Below are 12166 nucleotides of genomic sequence, written 5' to 3'. Positions count from 1 at the left end.
TGGGGGAAGAGAATAATAGTGTCTCAACTAGAAGTATATTTACCTAACACTGCCTTAATTAATTTTTGTTTTCTTTTAGGACTAGTTTTCACTGTGTAGGCCACACTGGCTTCAAGCTGAGATAGTCTTCCTGCCTCAGTCTCATAAAGTGCTAGCATTATAGGGTGTGTTCCCCAGACTTGAGCAATACCAGATGAACATGCCATGTTTCTGAGCTGATAACTTGCAACTTACCTTCCCACATGCTCGGCAATGATGCCTCCTTTTGGTGAATGTGAACCGAGCTTCACACTTCATGCAATTTGGAGCCTGCGAATCTGGTACCCATACTGGAGCCACCTCACCTAGAGTGGTAAATGGCTTTCTGGCAGAAATTCCAAATTGACCAGCTCTGAGGTCATTATCTGGGCTATCTGGGGCTACTGCAAGGCACTGTCTACTGGGGATCTCAGCCTCATAACTTTCTAAATGTTCCCCATTTGCATCAGCAATTGAGTTATTTCCCATCGATACACTACCTACATTGGTTGCTGTGTTTTCCCCTAATTTTGCTTTCCCAAGAATATCATTTTTGTTTTTAATGTTATTTCCACTGTTCGCAGGAAGGTCATTTTGTAAGTGGTCTGATAATGGCTTTGGAATTTGAAGTTTAAGATTAGAAGGTTGCTTGGGTCTTGCACCACCAAAAGGAACACTGATAGTTTGCAGGTTTGCTACTATCTTGGGGGAAGACTGCCCATGTACTGAAGGAACTTGACTACAGAAATTATGTAAATAATTTTTCTTCATCAGGTCCCCACTGCTATTTAAAAGTAGTCCACTCCCTTCTGTGGCCTCATTTCCTCTCTGATCATAAATATTTGAGTAGCATTCTGACTTGCTCTCTTCTATTTCCTTTTCTTCTGTGACGGAATCTTCTTTGGAGGGTAAAGTCTTTGGAACAAAAGAAAGAACTGGGCTCTGCATTCCATAGGAATCACAACCATTAGATAGGGAATTTGCTGGTGTATCTTTAATCGTGGAGAAATCACATCCTTCACTTTCATTCGTGCAAGTCCCTTGGATATCAAGACCGGCATGGGCCATTCCAGCATACTCCCCTCCACTGTCACCATTAGTGTCCTCAGGCTGTAAAAACTTTGGATTTTCTTCATTTACTTGGCTATCACTCATCTCATTTAGCTTAGTCAATTTCCAATTACTCATCTCCTGAGAGTCAGAGAAATGCTCTGTCATTTTAGGAAATTCTGTAGTGCCAAGAATTTCTTCATGCTCATAGGCTTCATTTTCATCAGCCCTAACATCACTAGGCACAAGACAACCTGAAGACTGTTTGCCATTATCATCCCTTTGGGACCCACTATTCATGTCTGGTTTGAGACACAAAGGTGAGCCACACAGTTGTTCTTCAGCGGTTTTCTCTTCTGCTGGGTTTTTTTCTGTCAAAATCTCCTCACTCAAAGGGGAAAGGGAGTTTAGACTCCCTGGGTCTGTCCTAGGAGAGCTGATTTTGTCTGTGAAAGCCTCATCTGGAATATCGTCTTCTTGCTTTTTAGCAGCAGGATCTCCATCTGTTCCCTGGGATGAGATCACTGAATCAACTGTTAAACCTGTAGTCACAGACGTGGAAGGGTCTCTACTTATAATGTCATCACCCTTTAATTGTACTGGGGAACAGGCACTGGCTAGATTATCAGATGGAGTACCATGTAAATGACTAAAAGAATTCCCCTCTGTTTTTGGTCTATTTAGTGGATCCATTTGTTTCTCTGAGTCCATATCTTTTTCAGTGGACCCATTCATACTAAAACTAAATTGATCAGTTTGTCTATTTTCATTATCCAGTGAACAACTAAAAGAATCCATGAGGGATTGACTATTATAATTATTACAATCCTGACAATCACTTTGTAATGTCCTTTTATCACAGTTATGCATGACAGCTACAACAAGAACATTCTTATCATCCGGCAGACAAGTTAGATTTCCACATTTCTTCTCTCCCACTTCAACAGCACTGGACCGCTCATCCAGAGCACAGTTTCTCCTCATTAACTGATCTTCTGCAATGGCATTTTCATCAATCCACATTGTGGCAATTTCTGGATTTAGACTACAGTCCTGTCCATTAGCACATGTATCTCCTCCCTCTCTGGTCACGGATGTTGAAGGATCCAGGGAGAAGACTTTCAATGGTGATTGTGATTCACTAGAAACTTCAGGTTCATTCACACTGGCCAGTGTAGGATTAAATGATAGTCGATGAGAAGAGGACTCTAAAATCTTATTCCACTTTGTGTCCAATAAAGTAGGAGAAATTGTTTCATCTAGAAAAAATAAGTAGTTATAACAAGTGTGTTAGTAACACTGAAAGCCTACTAGGATTGTAATAATAAACATTTCCAATTATACTCTAAAAATAAAGTATTCTTAGAGATATGAAGGTTACCTAATTTTCTCTAGGGATATGAAAACATATTTCAGACAATTATGAAATTATGTAACTATGTCATCAAATGACAATATCTCAGAACATTTCAAACAAGAATTCTACCTAGCTGGGTGCTCACACCTGTAATCCTAGCTACTTGGGAGGTTGAGATCTGAGGATTACAGTTCAAAGCCAGCCCCCGCAGGAGTAATTAACCACCAGAAAACCGGAAGTAGCGAAGTAGCACTGTGGCTCAAGAGCGCTAGCCTTGAGCTGAAGAGCTCAGGAACAGCGGCCAGGCCCAGAGTTCAAGACCCACAATCAAACAGAAAGAAGGAGGGAGGGAGGGAGGGAGGAAGGAAATTCTACCTTAATTAGTAACATAACTAAACTGATCTCCAGACTCAAGAGAAGGGAAAGCATTCTTTAAATGTCCATGCATAAGGCAGGACATAGATTAATACAAAATGGGATGAGGCTAAGTGAACAGGAAATAGTCCTGTGAAGGAGGAAAAATGATGCATTTTTCTGTGGAGAGTAAATGTTCTATCATTTAAACTGTGAGTGGGAGGTGGGTAATATGGGTATCTCCATTTGTCAAAACTGTACAGGGTGGCCAGGCATGCAGGCATCTGCCTGTAGTCCTGGTTACTTGGGAGGTAAGGTGGATCACTTGAGCTCACAAGTCCATAAACCAGTTTATGCCTAAACTGGTTTAGTGAGATCCTGTTTCACAACAAAGCACTTAAAAATTACTTTAAAAAACTTAAAAATTACTGTTAAGATTCAGACATACTAGTGCATATAAAGTTTAGCTACAAAAACTTTTTTTAAAATGCCAGGCACACTGGGGCACGTAGTGAAATCCCGTCTCCAAAACAAAAATCCAATTGGTTTTGCATGCCTGTGAATGGTTGGCGTCCCCGTGCCCAAATAATGACACCCACCCACTTCCTCCCCAGCAATAATCAGATCAATAGTACCTTCTTTAAAAAAAAAAAGCCAGGCACAGTGGTATATTATCAATAATCCTAGCTACTTGGGAGGTAGAAATCAAGAAGACTACAGTTCCAGGCCAGCCTAAGGAAAAGGTCGGTAAGATCCTCTCTGAAAAACAAGTGAAGGATAAAGAAAGCTGGAGGTGCCTGAAGTAAAAGCATACTCCCTTCGCAAGGCTCTGAATTCAAATCCCAAAACCAAAAAAAAAAGAAAACATTAAAAAATTAAAAACAGGGGCTGGGAATATGGCCTAGTGGCAAGAGTGCTTGTTTCGTATACATGAGGCGCTAGGTTCGATTCCCCAGCACCACATACATAGAAAATGGCCAGAAGTGGCGCTGTGGCTCAAGTGGCAGAGTGCTGGTCTTGAGCAAAAAGAAGCCAGGGACAGTGCTCAGGCCAGGAGTTCAAGGCCCAGGACTGGCAAAAATAAATAAATAAAATTTAAAAATTAAAAAAAATTTAAAATAGAAACTGAAATACAAAGGAAAGTATAAATGAGGCAAAAATGTCAGCATGTGAATTTACTGTTAAAGGTGAGTGATATGTATACTGAGAACAAATATACTGTTTTCTTTTATCTCTATGTATTTTAATCTTTCTCATTCTACATTGTTGGTTGTTGTTGTTGTTGTTGTTTGCCAGTCCTGGGCCTTGGACTCAGGGCCTGAGCACTGTCCCTGGCTTCTTTTTTTTTTTTGCCAGTCCTGGGGCTTGGACTCAGGGCCTGAGCACTGTCCCTGGCTTCCTTTTTTTGCTCAAGGCTAGCACTCTGCCACTTGAGCCACAGCGCCACTTCTGGCCGTTTTCTAGATATGTGGTGCTGGAGAATCGAACCCAGGGCTTCATGTATACAAGGCAAGCTCTCTTGCCACTAGGCCATATTCCCAGCCCCTCCCTGGCTTCTTTTTGCACTCTGCCACTTGAGCCACAGCTCCACTTCTGGCCATTTTCTATATATGTGGTGCTGGGGGAATCGAACCCAGGGTTTCATATATACGAGGCAAGCATTCTTGCCACTAGGCCACATTCCCAGCCCCTCTAAGGTTTTGTTTTTGTTTTTTTAATAAGAGACATATTTTATTTTATTTTATTTATTTATTGCCAGTCCTGGGGCTTGGACTCAGGGCCTGAGCACTATCCCTGGCTTCTTTTTGCTCAAGGATAGCACTCTGCCACTTTTGGCCATTTTCTATATATGTGGTGCTGGGGAATCAAACCCAGGGCTTCATGTATAGGAGTCAAGCACTTTTGCCACTAGGCCATATTCCCAGCCCTCTATTCATTTTTTTTTTTTTGGCCAGTCCTGGGGCTTGGACTCAGGGCCTGAGCACTGTCCCTGGCTTCTTTTTGCTCAAGGCTAGCACTCTGCCACTTGAGCCACAGCGACACTTCTGGCCATTTTCTGTTTATGTGGTGCTGGGGAATTGAACCCAGGGCCTCATGTGTACAAGGCAAGCACTCTTGCCACTAGGCCATATCCCCAGCCCCTCTATTCATTTTTTAACAAATCATAATTATGATAGCCAAGTAATTCTCCCAAGTTACAGGGATATTTTGAAGGTCAAAATAAATTAAAGGAATAAGAAACTTAGTGGCTTTCCTGCTCTCTTACTCTAACTGATAATAATGGTACTGAAATTATGCTGATATATTTGCAACAATTTTCAAAGCATGCACAACACTTTCTTAGTACTTTATTGAAGCCGTTAGTATACTATAAATATCTAATAAGCAGTACAGGGTAGCCTATGTATCTGAAAAATCTAGGTCGAAACAGAAAATAAATTTAGAGAAAAGGATATATTTTCAGGATGAGTTAAATGAGTTCGAATTCATAACAGCAAGAAGAGCTGGATTAAGCTTTAAAACATCTAAATCTGGAAAAGAAACCATAACTAAGGGAACAAGGAACAGCATAGCCCCAAACATAAGGATGTAAAAGAACTAACTAAGCTGGGTCCAGTGGCTCATACCTGTAATCCTAGCTACTCAGGAGGCTGGGATCTGAGAATCACAGCAGGAAGCTAGTGGGGCAGGAATGTCTGTGAGACTCTTATCTTCAAAAAAGTACTCCGAGGGCTGGGGATATAGCCTAGTGGCAAGAGTGCCTGCCTCGGATACATGAGGCCCTAGGTTCGATTCCCCAGCACCACATATACAGAAAAACGGCCAGAAGCGGCGCTGTGGCTCAAGTGGCAGAGTGTTAGCCTTGAGCAGGAAGAAGCCAGGGACAGTGCTCAGGCCCTGAGTCCAAGGCCCAGGACTGGCCAAAAAAAAAAAGTACTCCGAAAAAGCAGGAAGTGGCGCTGTGGCTCAAGTGATAGAGTGCTATCCTTGAGGAAAAGCTCAAGGGCAGTACGCAGGCCCCAAGTTCAAGCCCCAGGATGGGCAATAAAAGAAACATTATAAAGTTACAACCAGAGGTAATATTTGGAAATCCTTTTCCTTCTTTTTTCTTTTTAAATTGTTATTTTATTTGTTTGTTTATTTATTTATTTATTTATTTATTTTGCTAGTCCTGGGGCTTGGACTCAGGGCCTGAGCACTGTCCCTGGCTTCTTTTTTGCTCAAGACTAGCACTCTACCACTTGAGCCACAGCACCACTTCTGGCCATTTTCTGTATATTTGATGCTGGGGAACTGAACCCAGGGCTTCATGCCACTAGGTCATATCCCCAGCCCAGAAAGCCTTTCCTTCTAAAGGAATTGGTTTTTGTTGTTGTTGTTGTTGTTTGTAAACCTCTGATAAACTGCTAATCCAAGTTTACATATTCAACAAAAATATACTTTAAAATATTATCTACAAAGTACCCAACTAGAAACTACAGAAGCCACAAAAAAAATAAAAACTAATAATTTTATTAAATCAAAGGTATTCTGAAGCACAGTACTCACATGATTAGGTTTAACACTTGCCTAGACATCTCACAACTTAAATAACTGCAATACACAGAAGATTAAACTGAAGAATGTATTGTAAAAATATTTGTATAAATGGCTGAATCTCAGAGGATGACATACCTTCTGGCTTGGTATTTAGAAAGCATACTTCAATCCAACAAAATCCCTAATCATTTAGATCTCACATTTACATGAATCAGAAATGAGCCAAGGGAAATGGGGCAGTACTGAGTCATAAATGATTACAAGCAAGCCATTCCAGATATCCTTCCAGGTATACCACCCCTTATACTTATGATACCATATTCTTTTTTTTTTCTTTTTTTGGTCCTGGGGCTTGAACTCGGGACCTGGGCATTGTCCTTGAGCCTTTTTTTGTTCAAGGCTAGCATTCTACCACTTTTAGCCACAGAGCCACGTCCAGTTTTCTGGTGGCTAACTGGAGTTAAGAGTCTCATGGACTTTCCTGCTAGTGCTGGCTTTGAACAATAATCCTCAGATCTCAGTCTCCTGAGTAGTTAGGATTATAAGGTGTGAGCCACCAGTGGCCGCCGTACTGAAGTTTTTAAACTCAAGAATCTCATACTTACTAGGCACTCTACACTTAGCCAGCCTACCTCTTTTTACTCCAGTTATTTTTCAGATAGGGCCACCATTCCTAGTCCAAGAAATTGGTTTTGGTTTTGTTTGGGTCTATGAAAGTCTTAATAGAATGTGGGCCAGACACTAGTAGCTCACATCTGTAATCCTAGCTACTTGAAGGTCAAGATCTGAGGATCATGGTTTAAAGTGGCCTAGGCAGGAAGGCTCCTGCAACTCTCATTTCCAATTAATCAAAGAAAAAGCCAAAAGTGGCACTGTGGCTCAAGTGGTAGAGCACTAGCCTTGTGCAAAAGGAGCTCAGGAATAGCAATCAGGCCCAGAGTTCAAACCTCAGGACTGGAAAAAACAAAACAAAACTTTAGTACTACCAAAAATAACATCACTGACACCCACATACAACAAAACTAAAATTAAAAATTAGAAAAAAAAACTGGAAAAAACCCTCTTTTCCCCAACTACTATCAAAGAATAACACAATCACTCATTATAGTAAAAGTTTGGAGACAATTACTAAAATCCTGGTCTTCAGATGAAAATATCCTCTCTCTCTCTCTCTCTCCAGTCCTGGAGCTTGAACTCAGGTCCTGGGCACTGTCCCTGAGCTTCCTTTGCTCAAGGCTAGCACTTTACTACTTGCGCCACAGCGCCACTTCTGTTTTTTTCTGTTTATGTGGTGCTGAGGAATTGAACCTAGGGCTTCATGCATGCTAGGCAAGCACTCCACCACTAAGCCACATTCACAGCTTGAAAAATCTATCTCTTTATAAAGTTTTTCCATGCCTCTGTTAGAAATTTAAAAATACAAGGGAAACATCTATCATTCAAATCAACTTGAAAGAGAGGAATTTAGGGAAAATAAATGAAGCAGTCACTTCTAGACTGAGACTTGAGAGCTTGTAATTTAACCATCTTGACTCTTACAAATCTTTTAACATAAACTTTAAAATAGGGGGCTGGGAATGTAATAGTGATAGAATGCTTGCCTAGCATGCATGAAGCCCTGGGTTTGATTCCTCAGTACCACATATACAGAAATAGCCAAAAGTGGTACTGTGGCTCAAGTGGTAGAGTGCTAGCCTTGAGCAAGAAGAAGCTCAGGGACAGAGTGCTCAGGCCCTGAGTTCAAGCCCCAGGACTGGCCAAAAATAAAAATAAATAAATAAATAGGCCTTTACTTCATTGGACAATCAACATAGAACAATTTTCTTAGTATCAGAAATATAAGGGCTGGGGATATAGCCTAGTGGCAAGAGTGCCTGCCTCGGATACACGAGGCCCTAGGTTCGATTCCCCAGCACCACATATACAGAAAACGGCCAGAAGCGGCGCTGTGGCTCAAGTGGCAGAGTGCTAGCCTTGAGCGGGAAGAAGCCAGGGACAGTGCTCAGGCCCTGAGTCCAAGGCCCATGACTGGCCAAAAAAAAAAAAAAAAAAAAAGAAATATAAGCATACATTCTAAAGCTTTTGCATTAACAGATTATAGTGGCTCTACACTGCTTAGATCCTAAACTTGCCAGTTGGTAATAAGAGGCCTTTGGAGAAGTTCTTTAATCTCTCTGTGCTTCTACTCTTATCTGTAAAATGGAAGTAAGGAGGTTTACCTTCATGGGATTGTTTTAAACATTAAATAACATGATCCCCATACCTGGCACATAGGATAAAATATTATTTTAATAGTAATATAATATATTCATAATATTATATATCATAATAATATTATCACCATTGTCATTAAATTACTAGGTCTGATTCCTGGTTCCATTTTTCCAAATACTGTATCCTCTTATCTAAAGTTCTCTTTATCATAAATCTAAACAGATTCAACAAAGTAAGTATGTACCTTCGTTTTGTTCAAATTCATCTAACACCTTGTCCAGGTTGTAAGCTTCTGCTTGGAAGTAATTCTCCATCAGTGAGAAAACACAGCTTAAGGGACTTTTTCAAACCTAAAAAAAAGGGAGATAAAATTGGTATTAGATTCTGAATTATTAAAATATAACTTAAATATATATATAACTAATAATATAATTATTTTTTTTGCCAGAACTTGCGCTTGAACTCAGGGCCTGAGCACTGTCCCTTTTTTTGCTCAAGGCTAGCACTCTACCACTTGAGCCACAGCACCACTTCTGGCTTTTTCTATTTATGTGGTGCTGAGGAATTGAACCCAGGGCTTCATGTATGCAAGGGAAGCACTCTACCACTAGGCCATATTCCCAGCCCCTAATTTAATGTTAAGTATAAAAGAATATAAATCCACACAGACAATGCAAACAATAAAGATCTTCAAGTTAATAGAGCCAAAAAACCTGAAAGATTACAATCATCAAAATATAGTTGGCCCTCTGACTCTGTGAGTTCCTGTATCTCCAGACCTAGCCAATCACAGATGGGAAATCTTTTGAAAGAATTTACATCTGTACTGCACATGTACAAACATCATTTCTTGCCATTATTCTCTAAGCAATATAGTAAAACAACTCCTCACCTAGATATTACATTTATTTATTTATTTATTTATTTATTTATTTATTTATTTATTTATTTTTGCCAGTCCTGGGCCTTGCACTCAGGGCCTGAGCACTGTCCCTGGTTTCTTTTTGCTCAAGGCTAGCACTCTGCCACTTGAGTCACAGCACCACTTCTGGCCATTTTCTGTATATGTGGTGCTGGGGAATCGAACCCAGGGCTTCAAGTATATGAGGCAAGCACTCTTGCCACTAGGCCATATCCCCAGCCCTAGATATTACATTTTATATAGTTTTGTTGTTGTTGTTGTTTTGTTTGCCAGTCCTGGGACTTGAACTCTGGTCCTGGGCGCTGTCCCTGAGCTTTTGTTCAACTAGCACTCTACCACTTGAACCACAGCACCACTTCTGGCTTTTTCTGTTCATGTGGTACTAAGGAATTGAGCCCAGCTTCATGCATGCTAAGCAAGCATTCTACCAGTAAGTCACATTCCCAGCCCTTTTATATGGTTTTATAAGTAATCTAAAGATGATTTAAGAATACAGGAGGATCTGCATAGATTATATACAATTACTACACAATTCCATGAAAGAAATGGGCTTGCATTGCATATCCATGGGTTTGGTATCTGCAGAGGTACCTGTACCACAGAGGGACTACCATAGTTCTAAACACAGAAGGTGCACTTGTTCATTCAATAGAACATGCTTCAAAAGGACTGGAATATGGCCTAGTGGTAGAGTGTTTGCCTCATATACATAAAGCTCTGGATCTGATTACTCAGTACCACATTTACAGAAAAAACCAGAAGTGGTACCATGGCTCAAGTGGTAGAGTGCTAGCCTTGAGCAAAAAGAAGCCAAGGACAGTGCTCAGGCCCTGAGTTCGAGCTCCAGGACTGGCAAAAAACAAACAAACAAAAAGAGTGCTTGCCTCATGCTTCAAAAGACCTATCTCAGGGGCTGGGGATATAGCCTAGCGGCAAGAGTGCCTGCCTCGGATACACGAGGCCCTAGGTTCGATTCCCCAGCACCACATATACAGAAAACGGCCAGAAGCGGCGCTGTGGCTCAAGTGGCAGAGTGCTAGCCTTGAGCGGGAAGAAGCCAGGGACAGTGCTCAGGCCCTGAGTCCAAGGCCCAGGACTGGCCAAAAAAAAAAAAAGACCTATCTCAGATGTTGGGAAAATTATTGTTCTGATTGGGATAAAAACACATTTCTAGTAAAAGAGAAAGCATTCAGAACTTTTGTCAAATGGGGAATGACAAGAAAGTACAAGCATGGGATAAAGGATACTAGTTCTCTTCTCAAATACTATTTCTTCTCTTTAATACTATTTCCTACCTCCCTTAGTGTTAACTGACCTAAACATTATCCTCTGGACATACATGCTAGGTATGTCAACTATTTAACAGAATGCCAGGAGCCCATAGTAGGTGTTAAGTAAATTATCCCACCCCCTATTTATTCTTCCATTATCAAGATCCCCTCACTTATCTACTTCCTTAATTTCTCAAAAAATGTTTTTCAAGCTGGAAACTTCACTTGTTTCTAATTGCTCTACACAAGGAAGTCGGATTACAATTTCCCGAAAAAGTCTAAAGAAACAAGAAGGAAAATCAGAAATACAATAGCATGCTGTTATAAATGTTTAAATCAGGGGCTGGGGATATGGCCTACTGGCAAGAGTGCTCACCTCCTTTATATGAAGCCCTGGGTTTGATTCTCCAGCACCACATATACAGAAAACAGCCAGAAGTGGCGCTGCTCAAGTGGCAGAGTGCTAGCCTTGAGCAAAAAGAAGCCAGGGACAGTGCTCAGGCCCTGAGTCCAAGCCCCAGGACTGGCAATAAATAAATGTTTAAATCAAATACAAAAAGTGACAAATGTTTTTAATTTATAATGTTTCTTCTCTTTTCAAGTATATGAAAGTATATTACTTCTCTCGTTTTATAAATAAGAAAATAAATTCAGGGAATTTAATTGACTTTTCAAGTACTCCTCCTTCCCTCCATGATAGATGAGATGGGCAGATAGATTAGATAGAGAGACAGACAGACAGATAGACAGGCAGACAGACAGATAGATAGACAGAGGTATGGGGCTAGAAATCAGAACTTCAAGCTTGCTAGGCAGAGAACAAATGTCTCCAGTTCTTTTTGTTTTGGCTACCTCTGATACAGGGTCTCACTTTTTGCCCAAGCCAGCATAGACTGTGATTCTCCTGCATCCAATTCTTGCCATAGCTGGAATGACAGGCATAGACTGTCATGCCCAGCTGTTATGGCACATGGCTAGTGGTTTTTTTCTCTATTGAAATAGTTTGACCCAGGCTGGCCTGGAACCTCTGTCCTCCTGATCTCAGCCATCCATGGAGCAGGGATGACAGACATGAACCAATGTTGAGATTACTGTCTCAATTTTTTGCTTGGGCTAGCATTAGAATTGTAATTCTCCAATCCCCTCTTCCCACTAATCAGGATTACAGGTGTGAGCCACTGGCACCTGTTCCCAAATTTATTTATTTAAGTCAACTTTGATTTTTTTGGTTGGCTGGGGTTAGGTTATCTAAGTAGAGATAACCTAAACAACTAAACCTAGGTCTAGATAAGCTACATAATCTATGAATACAAAGCTTTTAAAAATATTTTTTCAACTAACCATTCACAGTTTGAAATCATTTTCAAAAATGTGCCATTTCATTTTGACGATGACTACACAATTTATAGACTGATGCTAAAAGTAAATGAAATTTCTTTT

The 12166-nt window shown here is 40.6% G+C and overlaps 1 protein-coding gene across 2 annotated transcripts in view; it reads right to left on the bottom strand.

Annotated features, from left to right (window-relative positions):
- Zfyve9 (zinc finger FYVE-type containing 9) overlaps window positions 1-12166 on the bottom strand; it is a 103331-nt gene that overhangs the window by 50938 nt on the left and 40227 nt on the right. For both annotated transcript variants that reach the window (XM_048351309.1, XM_048351310.1), the window contains exons 3-4: window positions 8778-8883; window positions 235-2327 (exon numbers count right to left, since the gene is read on the bottom strand). In XM_048351309.1, coding sequence (XP_048207266.1) covers window positions 235-2327; window positions 8778-8847 — 2163 coding nt within the window. In that variant the 5' untranslated portion in view covers window positions 8848-8883. The remainder of the gene's footprint in view (window positions 1-234; window positions 2328-8777; window positions 8884-12166) is intronic.

Source organism: Perognathus longimembris, chromosome 7 (assembly GCF_023159225.1).
Source record: "Perognathus longimembris pacificus isolate PPM17 chromosome 7, ASM2315922v1, whole genome shotgun sequence".
NCBI lineage: Eukaryota > Metazoa > Chordata > Mammalia > Rodentia > Heteromyidae > Perognathus > Perognathus longimembris.
Note: the sequence above shows the minus strand (reverse complement) of the source record. Positions and strands in the feature narration are given on the sequence as shown.